Genomic DNA, 21,758 nt, shown 5'->3' with positions numbered 1-21,758 from the left:
TAAATGAGTTTCAGAACTTTGAAAAAAAAATTCCAGGAATATAGATCACAAAATTAGAAAATACTCTTTTGATTCTTTTCATTAGAATTATTTGCTTGATTTCTTCTATAAAGTTCCATAATTAATTTAAGAAGACCAGCATATAACTTTTTGAGAGCATATTCATCTTAAAATCTCAATTACTGAAGGAAGATATTCTTGATGAGACAGAATGCTTTTCTTTGTCCTAGTCCTGATTTGACTTCTAAAAGCAGATCATCTTGGTCTTTTATGTCAGGATGAGGGGCACATGTTGAGAGAGAATTAGACAAGAGATTCAAAGAACAAATTGCATTCATCTGACACCCAGAAATTACCTTGTAGGTCCTCTAATTTTTCAGGAAAAGTTTCATTGCATGATAGTTTTTCGATTGGTTTAATTATGCTTTCTTCTAAAGAGAAGACAGATGGAAAGAAAGAATAATAGTAAGGAGAAAGTTTTAGGAAAAGCAGAGAAAAAATGGATTAGAAGATTAATGAAAAGACCCAGAAAGAACCCTTAAAAATGCAAAAATGTCCCCATGTGTCATCACAGCATTTATTTGATGCCAACTGTATATTGCCCTGAGACTCAAAGTTGTTCTACTGCCCTTTAATTGAATTTGTGTAATTGGTTGGTTCAGTGAATATTATTTTTAATTATCTGCAGAAAAAATAAGTAAATTACAGTGCTGCAGTGTATGACACCTCAGCAACATTAAATGGATAAGCTGAGTTTTTAAACAATCTGGAAAACTTATAAAAAGTTCAGATGTATTGAGTATTGATGTCACATCAGAATATCTCACTAAACTACTCACTTATTATAATGGTAATTGTCAAAGTTTTTGATCCAATATCACCTACCTTAAAAACAAACTGTACCTCTTCACACACTTTTAAGTTGATATTTAAAATTTTTAATCATAAGTTTAACGGTTGCAAAGGATGTTATTTCTGACATTGTAACTATAGGCATTTTAAAAATAAAACTATTAGTGATTTTGTTTTGAGACAGAATCTCGCTCTGTCGCCCAGGCTGGAGTGCAGTGGCGTGATCTCGGCTCACTGCAACCTCCACTTCCCGGGTTCAAGAGATTCTCCTGCCTCAGCCTCCTGAGCAGCCGGGTTTATAGGCGCATGCCACCATGCCTGGCTAATTTTTTTTTTTTTTGTATTTTTAGTAGAGACGGGGTTTTACCATGTTGGTCAGGCTGGTCTCGAACTCCTGATCTTGTGATTCGCCCACCTCCGCCTCCCAAAGTGCTGGGATTACAGGAGTGGGCCATTGCGCCTGGCCAAAACTATTAGTGATTTTACGCCCTCCAATATTGACATAAAAATACATGAACAAGTTCCTTTTTGACACTTGGACATTTCACATTAATTCCTTTTTCCCTTCAAATTATATTTTTATTTATACCTCAGCTTCCAAATTTTATCCAAATGTAATCTTAGGCTTAAAAGTCTTAAAATTGGCCACTCTAAAATATGTATAAATTACATTTTAAAAAAATTTCTTGTAACCATAAGGATATTAACATACTATACAAAGTTAGTTATAATTACAGTGATTCATTGTATATAATTAATCAAAAAAGTTGAATATGATATATTTTGATTACTAAACATGAAAATTCAGTTTTTTGCAAACGCATCTCTTAATGAGAAAGGTGAGGCTATTTTCAACTAGTTCATGTATCAACAAATGAGTATTTATTGCTGGAATCACAGCATCAGGGCCATTTTCTCTCTTCTTTCTTATTCCTTTCTGGAGACAGAAGCACTAAGAAATCTCGCTAATACAAATAGATAGTTGGGAACAAAAGGGGTTTTGTGATAGCTTTGCCCCTCTATTCTTCAAACACTCTTCAAAGTTACAGATCAAAATTCATATATTGATCTCATAAAAAAAATTAAAAAAACATTTAAAATTACCTGTCAGCTAAGAACTCAAGCAGGGAGAACTGTTAAGACTCTGTGACTTTAAAAAGGATCTGTTCCTCAGTCATCAAATCAAAGTTACTGACTCTCTCAACAGTGACATCAACATACCAGAATTTCCGTTTCATTGGCACCCCAGATATTTTTACATTTTGAGGAAAAAGAAAATGCACCATGGTAGCCAGTGAGAAGTCTTCTTTTCAGAATAGAGACTCCCTGCTAGGGCAGATCCATTTCAGGAAAGACTCAGATGGAGGTTGAGAATATCCTTAAAACTAGCTATACTCAAGAATTAATGGAAAAACCTTTTTTTTTTATTATTGTACTTTTTAATATAGAGGCACAGTTCCACCATGTTGGCCAGGTTCATCTCGAACTCCTAAGCTCAAGGGACCTGCCCACCTCCGCCTCCCAAAGTTCTGGGATTACAGGTGTGAACCACCACGCTCATCCAGCTGAAAACAGTTTTACTGAAGAGGCAGTGTTACAACTCCATGACTGCTCCAGCAGAGCAGGGCTCCCCCTAGGCAGAGTGTAGCGGAAAACCTTTGTGTGTCTCCCCAGTGCACACATATCTTGGTTGGAAGAGCACTGCAGTATACTTAAAAGTAGACATCTATAAAGGAAAACCACGTACATGTACATTTTGTATTCGTGCGTTACCTGCACTGCTCCTTTTGAAAGCGACTTCTGCCCCGACGGGTCCCAGTGACTTGGGGAATAACTGGTTGCTCCAAGTGTGGGGGCTTATTTCCTTTCCACTGGCCATCAAGGACACGTTCTTGGGATTCACACCTGAGAAGAACAAAGCAGCCGCTTCGCAGGTTAGAGCGGATCATAAACTTAAAGGAAACGTGTAATACATTCAAACAAAGACTAGAGATACCTTGGACAGGAGAATGGAAATAAATGTAGGTGAAACTGTAGCAGATACTTGCTTTCTGATGAAGTCCTTAGCACAACCCTCTGGGATGCTGACAGTATACTTTATAGGCAGAAGATATTTTCTATAATATAATAACATTTGATGTTCTTGCTAAGGGTCTTGTAAAAAATGAGGTGTCACAAAAATTTTTCTTCAACAACACGACTTTTTTTTTGTTTTTTTGAGACAGGGTCTCTCTCTGTCTCCCAGGCTGGAGGTGCCGTGGTGTGATCTCGGCTCACTGCAGCCTCCACCTCCCGGGTTCAAGTGATTCTTGTGTCTCAGCCTCCCGAGTAGCTGGGATTACAAGCGCCTAACAGCATGCTTGGCTAATTTTTGTATTTTTAGTAGAGAGGGGATTTCACCATGTTGGCCAGGCTGGTCTCAAACTCCTGGCCTCAAGTGATCCGTTCACCTTGGCCTCCCAAAGTGCTGAGATTACAGGTGTTAGCCACCACACCCGACCCAACATGACATTTTCATGTCACTTGTTTTGAGCGTATATTCTTGGCCTGACCCTTGGTGTAGCAGGGAAAACAGACACATGACTAAGAACTCAGGAAAACCTTTGAAGTTCGGAGATAGGAAGCTCCGCCTGTAGCACTTATTTGTATGTGAGACACAGTAAAATGGAAAGTTTATGCCCTGTGCACCAGAAAGAAGGCATTGCAAATGTACTTGGAAAAAGGACAGTTTTAATTACTTATGATTTTCTGAAATCTGTGAAATGTCCATTCAGCCTTGGGCTGTGATACTAGTGGTCAAAGGGAGTTGTTTCAACCTGTTCCTAAGAGACTTGAAAACTTCTTGAGCTTGTTTGCTTTTCACTGATAATTAAATTAGAGTGAACTTGCCCATTCTATGCCTTTAGGTCATTCACGGAGAGTTTTCTTTATCTAGTGCTGAAATAATCACTGGGGACTCCATCGATTTAGGAAGTCAAAACTGTCTCCAGTCAGTTGCGCTTTTGCTTTTTGCAAGCTGAATTCCTTAGAAAGGTTTCATATTTATGAGATATGTAATAATGTCCTTATTTTGAAACCAGAAATACTGAGCCTCAAAAGTTACCCATTATCAGTTCTCTAAGGAAACACTTCATCGGGCAAGTAATTCCCTTTCTTTAAAGGATTTAACTTCCCTAATAAAACTACGACTCAAACTATAATAGGCAACTACTGTCTGGGCGCAGTGGCTCATGCCTGTAATCCCAGCACTTTAGGAGGCTGAGGCGGGTGGCTCACGAGGTCAGGAGTTTGAGACCAGCTTGGCCAACATAGTGAAACACTGTCTCTACTAAAAATACAACAATTAGCTGGGCATGAGGCAGGAGAATTGCTTGAACCCGGGAGGCAGAGGTTGTGGTGAGCTGAGATCGTGCTACTGCACGCTAGCCTGGGCAACAGAGCGAGACTCCATCTCAAAAAAAAAAAAAAAAGACAAAAAAAGGCAACTACCTGACCATAAAGATGCACTTGGTGGCAATTACTCATATTAAAAACATCTTTAGGCTGGGCATGGTGGCCCACGCCTGTGATCCCAGCACTTTGGGAGGCCGAGGCAGGTGGATCACCTGAGGTCAGGAGTTTGAGAGCAGTCTGGTCAGCATGGCAAGACCCTGCCTCTACTTAAAAGAATACAAAAAAATTAGCTGGGTGTCGTGGTGCCTGCCTGTAATCCCAGCTACTCGCGAGGACCCAGAAAGGAAGTGCAAGGTAGGGGGTAAAACATTAAAAATCGGTGTGAACACAGTTCTCATAACTATAGTTCAACAAAGAATGAGAAGAATGAGTTCTGAATATTTAAATAATGTTGTTAATCCAGTTGGCCTTGGCAATATTCCTAAATTGGCTTTTTTTTTTAAAGTAAGTATTTTAAAGTAAAAGGAAGGTAAGTAAATTATTGAAGATAATTAGTTTAATTCAAGGTCTGTTTTTTTTTTTTTTTTTTTAGACAGACTTTTGCTCTTGTTGCCCAGGTTGGAGTGCAATGGCACGATCTCAGCTCACCAAAACCTCCACCTCCCAGGTTCAAGTGATTCTCTTGCCTCAGCCTCCCGAGTAGCTGGGATTACAGGTATGTGCCATCACACCCGGCTAACTTTGTATTTTCAATAGAGACAGGGTTTCTCCATGTTGGTCAGGCTAGTCTCCAACTCCCAACCTCAGTTGATCTGCCCGCCTCAGCCTCCCAAAGTGCTGGGATTACAGGTGTGAGACACCATGCCTGGCCTCAAGGTCTATTTAAGATAAATATTCCAATTTTGTTGGAAATAGATATATCCTGTCCTAGAATTTTGTTATTTGTTTATAAATTTCCACTGGGTACCTCCTATACACCAAATGCCCTTAGGAAGAAGCATAAATTAATATAATTTGATATTATAATGATAGATATCGTTATATGATGATAATCCCTTGCCTCAAAGGACATAAAAAAGTCAGTTAGCAAATATTTACTGAGCACCTACCAGTGTCAGGCAGTGTGTGGCACTGGAGAAAAAGTGGTAAACAAAATAGACCAGTTTCTACTCTTTGGCTCTTAGAATCTAATGAGAAGGGAGACAGTTTTAGTTATAACTAAGTAAATACATAATGAGCAGTGTGCATAATATTTAGAAGAATCTGGGGTGGAGGGGGCAAATAACAGAAGCAACTCAGCCAGTCTTTCTTTAAATAAGCAACTTTAAGCTGAAATATGAATCATGGTTAACCCCCATTTATGCCTGAGGTCGCAATTTTTTGAAATTTTGCAATCAGGCCTTGGCAATGACCTTGAGCAGTAGGATGTAACTCCCACATGCTTAGCGTTCCAATAACGGAACACTAGGCATAAATGTGTTTTAAGGGGTGGGGAGGTGTGATCCTTGAAGAGGCAACAGTTTGGGCAGAGGACCTGAGATGGGAAAGAACTCAGAGATGGCCAGTAAGGGTACAGCAAGAACACGGGGTGGTATAAAATGAGGCTGGAGAGGGAAGGAGGGGCAGGTCACATAGGATTTTGTGTGCTGTGTTGAGAAAGTGAAAATGCTGTAGCAGAGGCTAAATGTAGAAATGACACAGGACATTGAATAAACAGGGTGGGAGGAAAGATGGTAAATAATGAACAGGAAGAGAGAAGGATCCACAGATCAGTTTCAAAAGTGCTGTGGAGGCCAAGTGCAGTGGCTCACACCCGTAATCTCAGCCTTTGAGAGGCTGAAGTGGCTGGATCACTTGAGGTCAGGAGTTCATGATCATCCTGGCCAACATGGTGAAACCCCATCTCTACTAAAAACACGAAAATTAGCTGGGCGTGGTGGCATGCGCCTGCAGTCCCAGCTACTTGGGAGTCTGAGGCAGGAGAATCAACTGAACACAGAAGGCGGAGGTTGCAGTGAGCCGAGATGGTACCACTGCACTCCAGCCTGGGCAACAGAGCAACACTTCGTCTCAAAAAAACAAAACATAAAAAGAAGTGCAATGGAGTGAGCTGCTCTTCTGGCCAGCAGTGGTGGCATCAATTCATGCCCAGAGTCCTGGCTCTAGGAGCAGGGGGTGAGACCAGAGGGCACCGCTGAGAGATTAGCATTTCCATTGCGTACTGTATTTGCAACTACCTTGTGATAATTAAAGTACCTAAGGCTTACAGAGTGAGCTGACAGATGGTGCAGTCCCATTGTAAGTTACAGAAAACAGAATCTTGCTCCAAGTACACAGCTGGTTAGTAGTAGCAGGTCAATAACTATGACTCTTGCGTCTCTTTCCCTGAAGGCCAGTGTCACAGATCTGCCAATCCCTGTAGTATAATGTCATGCTGCCCTGCAATTATATGGTACATTTCTAGAGCTCCCATAATCCTAAAAGTTGATGCTTAATAAGACCTCTTATACTTGGCTTTAGGGTAAAGAGGGGGCCCCAAAAGATATTAGTATTTTTTATTCCTGAAGATACTCAATTACAAAAGTAACTATGGATCATAAATAAATGTCAAGGATTGCTTCTTTTTTAAAATTTTTTTATTTTTTGAGACAGAGTTTCACTCTTGTTGCCCAGGCTGGAGTGCAATGGCACGATCGTGGCTCACTGCAACCTCTGCCTTCCGGATTCAAGCGATTCTCCTGCCTCAGCCTCCTGTGTAGCTAGGATTACAGGCACCTGCCACTACGCCTGGCTAATTTTTTTGTATTTTTAGTAGAAATGGGGTTTCATTATGTTGGCCAGGCTGGTCTCGAATTTCTGACCTCAAGGGATCCACCGGCTTTGGCCTCCCAAAATGCTGGGATTACAGGCATGAGCCACCGCACTCAGCCAAAGATTGCTTCTTATTTGGGTTTCTATCCTCTGCATAGTTGCTGGTTCACAATAGGTGTTCAATAAATGTCTGTCCAAGTGACTGAACTGAGCCTGATTCTAGTTTTAAATTTCATCCAACTCCAGAGGGGTCATCTTCAAAACAATGAATGCCAATAAGTGACAGTAAGGCTCAAATTTACATTCCAAACAATTCTTTGTAATTGAGTTTACTTTTTAAATCTCAATGATAGCCATACTTCTGATCCCAAGTAATTTGCAGACTTTGTTAGATTTCTAGTTAAAAAGGAAATTATCAAACAGGTCTCAGATACCCTGAAATAAATTTTTGAAAACCACATTAGGAAGCAGAACTAAGAAAACAGGGTGCTTTGGCTTAAAGGATAAATATCCTTTGACAAAAGTTTGCAGTAGTCTTTCCTACCACTCACTTCTATAAGTAAGAAAATACCGATTTGCGATATTTCAGTCAGTGAAATGTACTGTTTTTGTTTTGTTTTGTTTTTGAGACGAAGTCTTACTCTGTTGCCAGGCTGGAGTGCAGTGGTGTGATCTCAGTTCACTGCAACCTCCGCCTCCCAGGTTCAAGCAATTCTCCTGCCTCAGCCTCCTGAGTAGCTGGGATTACAGGCATGCACCACCACGCCCAGCTAATTTTTGTATTTTCAGTAGAGATGGGGTTTCACCATGTTGGCTAGGATGGTCTCGATCTCTTGATCTCATGATCCACCCGCCTTGGCCTCCCAAAGTGCTGGGATTACAGGCGTGAGCCACCTTACTCAGCAAAATGTACTGATTTAAAAAAAAAAAAAAAAAAAAGTGAGAAGTATCTCCCATGAACCTATGTACCTATGTTTTGGAAATTTCCTTCCATCCCTGCTTTTGCAATCAGATTAAAACTCTCTCAGAATTTCTTTTTTTCTCTCTCATGATTTCAACACCAAAATTTACACACAGGTATCTAAAGATTAGATTTAGAGGATTTCTGCTGCTTTCAAAAGTGTGCCTCAACCCTGGTCTTGATCCCAACTCCTTTCCCACATTTCTAAGGTCTTCAGTCCCTCACTCATCCGCCTTCACCTCCTGTGTTACCAGTTCTTCCTCTGTAAGGGATCCTGCTCCTCTACATGCACACCTGCGTGGAGAACTGCTGAAATGCCTCATTCCATTTCTAAGCTCCTCTTCACAGCCATCTAAGATGAAGCAGCCAAAATGAGGCCTGCCATGTTTACAGTCTGATCGTCAGGAAATATGGGCAGATTTCTCATTCTGTGAGTGTCATGATATGACAACTTCCTATACAAAAATGTTAGAATAACTTATTTTCTCTCACTTTCAAGAATCAAAGCATAATGTCACAAATAGAACAGTTTTCAAACTGTAGGTGAAACGATAGTTAGGAAAACTTGACCTCATGAGGAAGAAAGAATACAGACTTTAAGGTCAAAAGTAGATGTTTTTTTTTTTTTTTTTTTTTTTTGAGGCAGAGTCTCACTCTGTCACCCAGGCTGGAATGCAATGGTGCAATCTCGGCTCACTGCAACCTCTGCCTCCCGGGTTCAAGTAATTCTCCTGCCTCACCCTCCTCAGTAGCTGGGATTACAGGCACCCGACACCACGCCCGGCTAATTTTTGTATTTTTAGTAGAGACGGGGTTTTGCCATGTTGGACAGGCTGGTCTCGAACTCCTGATCTCAAGTGATCTGCCTGCCTCAGCCTCCCAAAGTGCTGGGATTAAAGGCATTAGCCACTGCACCTGGCCTCATTAACTATTTTAATAAGATACTTGTAAATTAATTTGGCATATGTGACCAGTAAGATACGTATACATTTTTTCATTGTTTCTCTATCCAGACATACACAAACAACACCCAGGTTTTTTCAGGCCCACTTACCATGTCTCACTCTGGTGCCACAGAGCCTAAAGACGTGCTTACATCAACAACGACAAAAAATATCATAGGGCTGGGTGTTGTGGCTCACGCCTGTGATCCCAGCACTTTGGAAGCGAGGCGGGTGGATCACCTGAGGTCAGGAGTTCAAGACCTGCCTGGCCAACATGGTGAAACCCCGTCTCCACTAAAAAATATAAAAATTAGCCAGACGTGGTCATGAGCACCTGTAATTCCAGCTACTTGGGAGGCTGAGGCAGGAGAATCACTTAAACCCAGGAGGCGGAGGTTGCAGTGAGCTAAGATCGCACCACTGCACTCCAGCCTGGACGACAAGAGCAAAACTCTGTCACACACACACACACACACACACACACACAGTATTTAACCTATTTAGATCTCCAAATACCCAGGGTTATAAAGTTTTTGCTCTGTCCTTGATGGCTTTATGCCAATTTCTTCAACCTCCCAAATACGTGAGTGTCTTCCTCCTTACAAATCAGCACAGGACTGCAGTCCCAAAGCCTCGATACACCACCTGTAAGTTTATATCAACTTATTCAACACCTGTGGCTAAACCTATACACCCACTATGCCTTCTATTTTCTATCCCATTCATTTCTAATCCCTCTGCTTGGTTTCATTTTTTTTTTCCTTTCCCCAATTACTAACAGCAAGAGAGTGTCAACTGAATTCTTTTTTTTTTTTTTACGACAGAGTCTTGCTCTGTTGCCCATGCTGGAGTGCAGCGGTACCATCTCGGCTCACTGCAACCTCCAGCCTTCTGGGTTCAAGCAATTCTCCTGTCTCAGCCTCCCGAGTAGCTGGGATTACAGGTGCCCACCACCATGTCCGGCTAATTTTTGTATTTTTAGTAGAGACGGGGTTTCACCATGTTGGCCAGTCTGGTCTCAAACTCCTGAACTCAGGTGATCCACCCACCTCGGCCTCCCAAAGTGCTGGGATTACAGGTGTGAGCCACTGTGCCCAGCCCCAGCTGGATTCTTAGAACTGAAATTTCTATGTTTGCCTAAAAGGTACACAGGGAAGTGTGTTACGGATCCATCTTTTGCGGGCAATCCAGTCTCAACCTTTTCTCTTGTTTGCCATGCCCCATCTTCCCAACAAGCTTCTGGGAAATGGAGACTGTGTCTTGCTTCAGGAGACTTAGATGTGAAAAGCAAATCTTCCTCAGATAAACACTGTGGCCCACTCATGTGTTTAGAAAGTTATAAATGACCATGCCCACAAAAACACAAAAGAAAAAGATCATCTTCTCCCTGACTGGATTAAAGATGTATCTGTGCAGATACAGGATGATTTAAAAATGGATTCCCTTTTAGATTAAATTGAATTGAAACATTTCCTTTTCACTTGGATTTAGAGAAGAAAATGCTATTTGCAGGCACATGATAAACTCCCCACTGTCTGTCCAGATCTTTCTCCCAAGCTCCAGATTCATATGCCCAAGCGCCCATTAGGTGGATCAACTAAGATGTTTAACAGGCATCCTGCACTCAGCTCTCCATTCTCTACCTCCACACTCCTCTCCTCTTCTAATTTCCCTTTCTCAGCTAAAGTCACCACCGTTCACCCAGTTCCCAAGTCAAAACCTCAGATGCTGCCACTAATTCTTTCCACCAATCTACCCACAAGTCCTATTGGTTCCACTACCAAAATGTGTAGATTCTGCTCACTTGTACCTCTGCCACTTCCACTCTGGAACCAGCCATTTACATTACCCCATCCCATCTGGACATAAGCAGTGGCCTCTTAACCAGTGTCCTTGTCTCTCTGGAGTTCCCAGCATGCTCTTCTGAGCAGGCAGAATCTTTTAAAAATGTACACCAGATTGGCTGGGCATGGTGGCTCACGCCTGTAATCTCAGCACTTTGGGAGGCTGAGCCGGGCGGATCACAAGGTCAGGAGATTAAGACCATCTGGTTAACATGGTGAAACACCATCTCTACTAAAAATGCAAAAAATTAGCCAGGCATGGTGGCACATGCCTGTAGTCCCAGCTACTCAGGAGGCTGAGGCAGGAGAACTGCTTAAACCTGGGAGACAGAGGTTGCAGTGAGCTGAGGTCCCACCACTGCACTCCAGCCTGGACGACAGATCGAGAGTCTGTTTAAAAAAAAAAAAAAAAAGTACACCAGATCATTTAGGAAAGAGCATTTGAAAATCTATATTTTATTTATTTGTTTATTTATTTATTTATTTAATTTTGAGACGGAGTCTCGCTCTGTCGCCCAAGCTGGAGTGCAGTCGCCGGATCTCAGCTCACTGCAATCTCCACCTCCCGAGTTCACGCCATTCTCCTGCCTCAGCCTCCCAAGTAGCTGGGACTACAGGTGCCCGCCACCTTGCCCGGCTAGTTTTTTGTACTTTTTAGTAGATATGGGGTTTCACCGTGTTAGCCAGGATGGTCTCGATCTCCTGACCTTGTGATCCGCCCGCCTTCGGCCTCCCAAAGTGCTGGGATTACAGGCTTGAGCCACTGCGCCCGGCCTCTATATTTTATAAAAAGTTATAATGGGGGCACAGAATTAGTTTAATAAAATTTAGGATTTACTGAATGCATAGCTTTGGCGAGGGGTGGGGGTTCGTGTTTTCTGGAAGCATATTCATCATCTTGATTTTTGCTCCTAAGCATTTCTTGAGCAGAATTCTACTAGTGGTAGAAACAGGAGGTCCAGAAAAGTCCTTGGTGACAGACGGACGACTAAAGAGCTCTGTGATTAGGTTTTTCACTTCACTGGTGCCCTTTCTTCGCAGAGTCCAAGACACTTGAACCTGACCTAGCTATACTCTAGTTAGCAGCAAACATTTTCTTTGCTCCACTTACCTGGAAGATATCTTGATTGTTTCAAGTAGTACTGTTTAGAGGTTGGAGCAGTTGACAATTCGGAATCCGATTTTAGGGAAATAACCGCAGGTAAGCTCTTGTTTTCGCCTGTCGAGTGGTTGGCGCCTGAGGGTACTGGCTCTGGAAGCCTTGAAAGCCAATGAAAGGTAGCATTACAGCACGAACAGCAGGAGGATCTCGCCCACCCTCTGCACATCTTCCTAAGCCAGTCAATCTGACCTCTCTTAAATGGTTTCCATCAGTCTTTTGGCTAAATGACAACTTCCCCTCTACCCCCATAGATATCAGGTTGTGCACAGACTCATTTCTGATACCAGACAGTATGTGACAGGAGGCTTTATAACTGAGCAGCAATTTGCTTGTGTGTAATGTTTCTATCTGTCCTGCAACTGCTGCAGTTGGATTCATAACGTGGGAAGCTGGTGTGTGGAGATGGAAATAACAGCCATCTTCACCTGTTGACTAAAATAATTTATAATCAATGAGGTTGTTTGGGGCACGGTTTGAATGGCCTAAAAAACTGAAGTGGGGAAAGAAGTGCTAGAAAAGCTCCCATATACAATTTCTGGTTACCCTAGTGTCAGGCACAGAAACTAGGTATTTGTGGAGACATGCCTGTGTCTCAGTAGCCAGAACAGACTTGTGCAGTGGCAAAGCACCTAGCTGGCTGTTTGATGGTGTTAGTATTAAGACTGACTCTCTGCCTGTTGGTCACTGACTCCCACAGTCCTGTTTCTGTGTAGGGACTGAGGACTTTCTGCTTCAAGGCTTAGTTTTGTCTCATTCCCAAGGCCTGTTCCTGAGGCCTCTTTGACCAGGTAGCAGTGCGTGAGGCAGCCATTGCTTTGTTCTGCTGCCCATTCCTCTGTGCTGTAATGAGCCCTCCACGACCAACCTTCTCCCTGCCACCCTCCGAATGGGCTCCTTCTTTGCTGGGGCCTGAATATACTGCCCAACTTCCATCACTTGTTAACTCCAAGCATCCACAGTTTCCACCTAGAAATTCATGCTACCATACCCTACTCACCAAGTCGACTCCCTTGGAAATGGACACTCACTTGGGTGACCCTTTGAACTGCTGGCCACCTGCCTGGGGGCAGTTCTACGTCTGCTTCACTGGGAACAGTCCCGCCATTTCTGGCATCTTTCCCTTCCCCTGAGCCCATTGCTGTTGTACCACTAACTGAAATTCTACCCATTCTCAAAATTGCTCACTCTAAAAAGACTTTTCTCTCCTCATCAGAGGGATCTCTGCCCATAGACAGAACTCCCAGTGCTCCTTGCAGCTGTCACTAGTGGCACTAAACACACACACTTGTCATGTGTTATCGTCCTCTGGAGGTCTTATTTCTGTTGCTATATATTTGATGAGTTGAGAGAGGCTTAATTCCAACTAGGTATTCAGTAAACAGCTACTGAATATAAAAGCAAGTATAAATGTAAATATAAATATCGTGCTTTTTGTTCACTTTTAAGAAAACCAGGCCGGACGCAGTGGCTCACGCCTGTAATTCCAGCACTTTGAGAGGCCGAGGCGGGTGGATCACCTGAGGTCAGGAGTTTGAGACCAGCTTGGCCAACATGGTGAAACCCCGTCTCTACTAAAAATACAAAAATGAGCTGGGCATGGTGACGGTCACCTGTAATCCCAGCTACTTGGGAGGCTGAGACAGGAGGATTGCTTGAACCCAGGAGGCAGAGATTGCAGCGAGCCAAGATCACGCCATTGCACTCAGCCTGGGCGACAAGAGCAAAGCTCCATCTCAATAATAATAACAATAATTTAAAAAATAAGACAACCATTAAATAAAAGGTATACATGTTAGTATTTGGTACTCTGTGTTCTTTATGGGGAGGCCTTGGCTGCCTGAGAGACCTAGCAGGGGACGGCAGGGTCTGTTCAATTCACTAATTCACCTCCTATTCACAAATCCACCAAATTCACCTCCTATTCACAAATTCACCAATTCACCTCCTATTCACCAATCCACTAATTCACCAATTCACTTCCTATTCACCAATCCACTAATTCACCAATTCACCACTAATTCACCAATTCACCTCCTATTTACCAATCCACTAATTCACCAATTCACCTCCTATTCACAGATCCACTAATTCACCAATTCACCTCCTATTCACAAATCCACTAATTCACCAATTCACCTCCTATTCACAAATCTACCAACTCACCAATTCAGCTCCTATTGCTAAAGAGGCAGCATGGGGTAGAAGAGAGAAAGACCTGGATTTGAATTAACCCTCACCTGATCTTGGGCAAGAAACCCAGCCTATCTGAGTCTCAGCATCCTAGTCTGCAGTATTTTTACTGAAGTATGAAAATTATAAAGTTTAGGCAGGAGCTTAACAGATGGTAGTATATTAATAATAACCATATGCCAAGAATTGTACAGGACCATTGAAAGATGCCAAAAAATAAAAATGTAGAAGAAATGGCTGGGCGCGGTAGCTCACGCCTGTAATCCCAGCACTTTGGGAGGCCGAGGTGGGCGGATCAGGAGGTCAGGGGATCAAGACCATCCTGGCTAACACAGTGAAGCCCCGTCTCTACTAAAAATACAAAAAAATTGGCCAGGCGTGGTGGAGGGCACCTGTAGTCCCAGCTACACAGGAGGCTGAGGCAGGAGAATGGCATGAACCTGGGAGGCGGAGCTTGCAGTGAGCCGAGATCGCACCATTGCACTCCAGCCTGGACAACAGAGAGAGACTCCATCTCAAAAAAAAAAAAAAAAAAAAAAAGTAAAGAAATACCCACATGAAAAATTCATTGTCATACCACTTTTCTAAAGAATTTCAAAAGAAAAGGGATAATTAATGTTGAAGAAATTTACTAGTTGTACTACAACCTTGATCTTTGTTTGATTTTTTGAGACAGTGTCTTGCTCTGTTGCCCAGGCTGGGGTGCAGTGGCTCCACCTTCCCAGCTCAAGCAATCCTCTCACCTCAGCCTCCTGAGTAGCTCAAACTACAGGTGTGGGCTACTACATCTAGCTAATTTTTGTATTTTTTTTTTTTTTTTTTTTTGTAGAGATGGAGTTTTGCCATATTGCCCAGGCTGGTCTCAAACTCCTAAGCTCAATCAACCCACCTACCTCGGCCTCCTAAAGTGCTAGATTTATAGGCCCAAACCACCATGAACAGCCACAACCTTGATCTTAAATATAGGTTTTGATTCAAACCTCTACCATCCTCAAAAATATATGACTAAAATGTATGAATAAATTATGAATAATTATAAAAAATTATGAATAAAATTTAGCTGAAATCAGAATGACACGGGTTTTAAAAAATGTTTTCGGCCGGGCGCGGTGGCTCAAGCCTGTAATCCCAGCACTTTGGGAGGCCGAGACGGGCGGATCACGAGGTCAGGAGATCGAGACCATCCTGGCTAACACGGTGAAACCCCGTCTCTACTAAAAATACAAAAACTAGCCGGGCGAGGTGGCGGGCGCCTGTAGTCCCAGCTACTCGGGAGGCTGAGGCAGGAGAATGGCGTAAACCCGGGAGGCGGAGCTTGCAGTGAGCTGAGATCTGGCCACTGCACTCCAGTCCAGGCGACAGAGCGAGACTCCTGCCTCAAAAAAAAAAAAAAAATGTTTTCAAGTCGCCAGGTGCAGTGGCTCATGCCTGTAATCCCAACACTTTGGGAGGTCAAGGCCAGTGGATCACCTGAGGTCAGGAGTTCGAGACCAGCCTGGCCAACATGGTGAAACACTGTCTCTATTAAAAATACAAAAAATTAGCTGGGCGTGGTGGCACATGCCTATAACAATCTGAGCTACTAAGGAGGCTGAGGGAGGAGAATTGCTTGAACCCTGGAGGCGGAGGTTGCAGTGAGCCAAGATCACATTACTGCACTCCAGCCTGGGCAATGAAGTGACATTCTGACATTCCGTCTCAAAAACAGAAAAAAGAAAATAAAATGTTTCAAGTCTCCTATATACTACATCAACGGTCTTCAAACTCTTCTGTTCCTAGAGCCAAATAATTTTTTTTAACTACGTAACTCCCTGCACATCTTTAAATTGACATCTATAATTTTTCATCATAAATTTATTCCTTATTTCTTGTTAACAGCAGATAGAAACGGTATTTTATAAGATGAAATATTGTGAGGATTGACTGCAACTGGAGTGTTTCATGGTATGGTTTGATAAAATAAGTTTTAACTACCTTATCCATAATACACTCTGATCCTCAAAAAAATAAGTAAAATTTTAATCCACGTGTTTTGAAAACACGTGGATTAAACACATGGATTAGGAAAGAGTCTCTGTGGAATGTGAAGACCTGGAAATGGATTGCCTAAGAGTTATCCAAGCAAAAAAGAAAAAAAAAAAAAGAATTATCCAAGCATATGTACTCCTTAGAGATTCCCCGTGCCCCAAAGTGAAGACTTCCATACCATAGCATGCCAAATAGCTACGGGATAAGTTTTCCTGACTCATAACACAACTGTTCTTCCTATTCTTCTGTTTCAAAGAGAAAACAGAGCATTTTAGTATATTTGAAAGAATACACATCACTAAGCCCCGGTGCTTCAGTGCTTCCAAATCACCATGCTTTCCAACATGGGCTAAAATACAGTAGCCCCCATTATGTGTGGGGGATATGTTCTCAGACCCCCAGAGGATGCCTGAAACCACAGATAGTACTAAACCTTATATAGCCCGTCTTTTCCTATATGTATGTGCATACATACCTATGAGGAAATTTAATATATAAGTTGGGCACAGCAAGAGATTAACATTAATAACTAATACTAAAATAGAACAAGTATAACAATATATTGTAAGAAAAGTTACGTGAATGTGCTCTCAAAAATATCTTTTTTTTTTTTTCAGAGTCTTACTCTCACCCAGGCTGGAGTGCAGTGGCACGATCTCGGCTCACCACAACCTCTGCCTCCTGGGTCCAAGTGATTCTCCTGCCTCAGCCTCCTGAGTAGCTGGGATTACAGGCGCCTGTCACCACACCCGGCTAAGTTTTGTATTTTTAGTAGAGACGAGGTTTCACCATGTTGGACAGGTTGGTCTTAAACTCCTGAACTCAGGTGATCCACCGGCCTCAGCCTCCCAAAGTGCTAGGATTACAGGGGTGAGCCACTACACCCAGCCCAAAATATCTTATTGCACTGTACTGCAGGTAAATGAAACCATGGAAAATGAAACTGCAGGTTAGGGGGACTACTGTACCCGATTTCTATAAGACAAGAACCAACAGAAAGCCAGTTTTCTGATTTGTCCCTTTATTTAGTAACTCTATGCCATGTAAGAATTGAAATAACTGAGAGGTGTGACTTTCTTGCCTAAAGTAGAAGAGGACTTGAGTGGGCTTTTCCTCAAATTCATGTATTTTTAGGAGAGAGTACCTATGGAATGTGAAGACCTGGAAATGGATTGCCTAAAAGTCATCCAAGCAAAAAAGAAAAAAAGAAAAATTATCCAAGCATATGTACTCCTTAGAGATTCCCCACGCACCAAAGTGAAGACTTCCATACTATAGCATGCCAAATAGCTACGGGATAAGTTTTTCTGACTCATAACACAACTGTTCTTCCTATTCTTCTGTTTCAAAAAGGAAAAGAAAAAAAAAAAAAAAGAAAGAAAGTATCTTTCCAAAATATTCACCAAAACTTAACCCATCCTAACTTCAAAGTTGAATAATACACTGAGGATGGCCTCACTTATAAAAAGAAAAGGAACTGCTAGAGATATTAAACTTCCAGAAAAGACTCAGAAAATGATCGAAAAAAGTTTAGAACAGCAAGCAAGCAGATAAGGAAATCTTAACACCATCAGAAGAAGCCGTTAACTTGGCATGTGGTGCTCTGCTTTCTGCAACCAGGCATGTCAATTTCAAAGGGGAATAATGATGGTCATTCACAAGAGCATCGTGAAAATGGAACAAGATCCCCTCTGATATGTTTTGGACATCTGTCCTCTCTAAATCTCATGTTGAAATGTAATCCCCAGTTTTGGAGGTGGGGCCTGGTGGGAGGTGTCTGGATCATGGGAGCAGATCCCTCATGAATGGCTTGGTACCATCCTTGCGGTAATGAGTGAGTTCTCACTCTGAGTTCACGCGAGACTTGATTGTTTAAAAGAGTCTGGGACCTCCTTCCTCTCTCTCTTGCTCCCTCTCTTGCCATGTGACAGGCTGGATCCTCTTTCACCTTCCACCATGATTCTAAGTTTCCAGAAGCCCTCACCAGAAGCAGATGCTGGACACTATGCTTCCTGTACAACCTGCAGAACCATGGGCCAACACATTCTTTATAGCAATGCAAAAACAGACTGACACACTCTCTCTCTACACACACACACACACACCCCACTCATCTGTTAACACTGAGAATTGTTACTGTGAGAAGATTCTTACCTTTTCAGAGGTATGTGGAAAAATTTGCATTTTGTGGAAGGAACCAATATATTAAGCAAACTTTTTTTCTTTTTTGAAATGGAGTCTCACTTTGTTACCCAGGCTGGATTGCAATGGCGCAATCTTGGCTCACTGCAACATCCGCCTCCCAGGTTCCAGAAATTCTCATGTCTCAGCTTCCCGAGTAGCTGGGATTACAGGTGCACGCCACCATGCCCAGCTAATTTTTGTATTTTTAGTAGAGACGGGGTTTCACCACGTTGGCCAGGCTAGTTTCAAACTCCTGGCCTCAAGTGATCAACCCGCCTCCGCCTCCCAAAGTGTTGGGATTACAGGCCTGAGCCACTGCGCCCAGCCTATTAAGCAAACTTTTCTTCTTTTAAGGTCTACATGCATTTATATTTAATGAGTAAAATAAAGTGAATGCATGGCGAAAATAGTTTTCTGAGGAATTTGAAATCTTACCGAAATGGAGAATCTTTTTTCCTTTTTTCTTTAAAAACACCCATGCTTGGCTTCTTGGAATGGGAGGCTCCGAAATCATAGTCCTCCAACTCTTCCCAGCTATCTCCAGACTTGAAGACAGTCTGACCCCAACGCCTCCTACCACTTTTATGACTCAGTGTGCCATTTGGCTTCTGTGGTGGAAAATCAGTCATAATCTTTAATCATGTACTGAATGCCTTTCATGTACAAGCTACTACGTAAGACACTAACAGTCCCCATTCTCAAGGAGCGTTCCATACACTTAAGGGCCTAACATATATACACATTTAAAAGCATGAACAAAAATGGGCGGTACATGCCAAAAATATGACAGGTGTTCAGAGGAGAGATCTCTGTGAACTAGGTCGGTGGGAGACTTGAATATTTTGGATCTGAGTTGACTCTTCATTGACACGAAGGATCTGGAAACCCGAGACTTAGCTATGTCTCTTTGGGCAAGGGACTTAACTTCTTGAAGCCTTAGTGTCCTCTTTAACTGGGGACAGCCTTAATGAGAAGGACACTAAGGCTGGCATGTGCCAGCATCTTTTACTCTTCCCCCTCCTTGAATGTAGACACGACATCCAAAGGAACAACCAGTCATCCTGTGGTCACAGGCATGACAGCCACCTGCTCAGGGTGGTGGAGCAGGAAGCCAGCAGCAGCCTGCCTCCTCTGCAAGCTTCATGAGCTCCAGCTGCCCACCACCCAATTTCTTGTTATGTGAGAAAAACAGCCCCTATTGTTTAAGCCACAGTGGTCGAGTTTTTGTCCTAAGTCCCTGAATGTAATCCTAACGGAAACAGAGAGGGAAGTATGAGTCTGACTGTCACAGAATGGAGGCATCGTTAACAGAAATAAGGAACAGAAAAGAAGTCCTGGCTTGGAGCACACAATGAATTGGTTTTATACAAATTTACAGAGAGTGGTGTGGGGGCACATAAACAGAAAAATCCAAAAGGCAACTCAAAACTAGGGAACAGAGCATGGAAAATTTTCAGGAAATACAGCTATGTTGGGTGCAGGGAGATGCTTAAAGAACGGACATGCTATTGCTTGAAGCTGATGGTGTCACAGTGATGGTGATGGATGATAACAAAAAGCAGTATTTGCCAGCTTCTACACTAGTATTTTCTCTGCCAGGTAGAACAATCTCCAGAATAAAGAGAATAAAATAATGTTAAGCTCCAGATGAGTAGGGTTAATAAAAGGTTACCCTTAGTTGAGTTTGAGCTTCCCTTCTGTTGAATTGTATTTTAGGGTGCCAATGCTGAACGCTGCTGAACAATGTCAGTGATATCCAAGAATCCTGTATGTATGAGAAGACTGGAAAGTGGCAAATATAATACTCTTAATAAAGTAGAAGATTTATTTTTGCAAACTCCGCATCAGTAAGTTTGGTAGAGGATGAGGGCAAAGATTCTAAAATCAATTATTAAAGGGGACGTTTGTGAGCACTAAGGAAAAACAGTGATAGCTCATATAGAACACACTTTTTCATAAACGGCAAACAATGAATTCATTCAATGTAGTGTATGTGAACTTTAGCCCATTGGGTGAAGGCAGCAAAGGCGATCAGCACATAGTTGAAGAACTTGACCAAGAGTACTGATGAATGGATCAATGTCAACCTAGAAGAAGGTTGTAGTGGCCTGCCCAAGATCTCACGGTCGTTCTGTTCATCATGAAGATTCAGGAGGAAAACAGACAACTAAACAAATACATAGCTGGCAAGAAGCTGGGCAGAATGGGTAAACTGAGAAGAAAAAATAAAGATTCAAAAATAATTAGAAATTGGAGATGTAAAAGGTCTTGCAACTTTTTGAATCCTAGAGATGAAATACACAAGTCAGAGGTACAGAATATGCAATTTAGGAGAAGCATTTATGAAAAAATCGGTATACTTAGAAATTTTAGCTGACACAATACTGAATCCCTGGATTAAGTATTGGAACTTACCTATATAAAAATGTGTGTGTGGCGGGGCGGGGGGCTAGGTTATTCTCTTTAACTTGGAGAATACACACAGGGTCCCTAGCATATGCATGGCACTTAGTAGCTACTCCATAAATAGTAACTTCCTTTCCTTCCCTCACAGTATGAGTCAGCAATTGAGGCATCTTCTAAGGGGTTGTGGGGAGGAGTGTAATCATTGGTGGCACGAGTGCACATATGGTTTAGAGTGTCAGGAAGTGACTCGTCCTCCTCTACATTCCCTGCCTGCTGTCTGCCTCCAGTTCTGGCAGCCTCGTTCTAAGTGGGAAGCAGGATGAGAGGGGACTTAAAGGCATATTCATAATAGGAACTGAGAGTTATCAGTCATTGGTGAATGGCGTTATATGCAGAGCCCTTAAGGGAAATGGAGATGTTTCTCTAGAGAAAAGGGCAGATAATATAAGGGCTATTTTCAAATATCTAAAAGGCTGCCTTTCTAGAAAAGTGATTAGCCTTCATTAAAAGCTAGAAAACCAGATTTTACCCAGTATAAGGAAGAACTTTCTAATATTCAGAACTGTTCCAAAGATAAAGTGGACTCCTTGGGACCCCAGAGGTGGTTTGCAAGTCATGTGGGCAATTATTCAACCCTTCATTCACTGAACAAATATTTACTGAGAATCTACCATGTGGCAGGCGCTGGTCAGGGTGCTGAGGCTGTACTGATAAACAAACAAACATTCCTGACCTCACTGAGCTTGCTGCACTCCAGAGGAAGAGACAAATAAACAATAAACCTAAGAAATAAGTAACTAACAGTATGTTAGAATGTGATTAGTGCCACTGGGGGACGAGGAGGCCTTGCTTATACTGGGTTGGCAGGGCAGGTGGGGACTGGATAAAGAAATAGATACATGCTGTGTAAGACCAATTTCCATCCTAAAATGCCATAATGCAAACACATTTGGGAGTGTATACCCCAATGGGACAGCTAAAAC

General features: G+C 42.4%; 1 protein-coding gene across 3 annotated transcripts in view; it reads right to left on the bottom strand.

Annotated features, from left to right (window-relative positions):
• MAK (male germ cell associated kinase) overlaps nt 1-21,758 on the bottom strand; it is a 76,672-nt gene that overhangs the window by 10,574 nt on the left and 44,340 nt on the right. For 2 of the 3 annotated variants that reach the window (XM_030928749.1, XM_030928748.1), the window contains 3 exons: nt 18,805-18,977; nt 11,917-12,065; nt 2,626-2,757 (listed from right to left, as the gene is read on the bottom strand). In XM_030928749.1, the coding sequence (XP_030784609.1) occupies nt 2,626-2,757; nt 11,917-12,065; nt 18,805-18,977 (454 nt within the window). Of the gene's footprint in view, nt 1-356; nt 432-2,625; nt 2,758-11,916; nt 12,066-18,804; nt 18,978-21,758 lie in introns of all 3 variants that reach the window. The other variant, XM_030928747.1, reaches the window with a different exon arrangement.

This window comes from Rhinopithecus roxellana, chromosome 4 (assembly GCF_007565055.1).
Source record: "Rhinopithecus roxellana isolate Shanxi Qingling chromosome 4, ASM756505v1, whole genome shotgun sequence".
In the NCBI taxonomy this organism is placed as follows: domain Eukaryota; kingdom Metazoa; phylum Chordata; class Mammalia; order Primates; family Cercopithecidae; genus Rhinopithecus; species Rhinopithecus roxellana.
The sequence above is the reverse complement of the archived record's forward strand: the minus strand, read 5'-3'. Positions and strand labels throughout refer to the sequence as shown.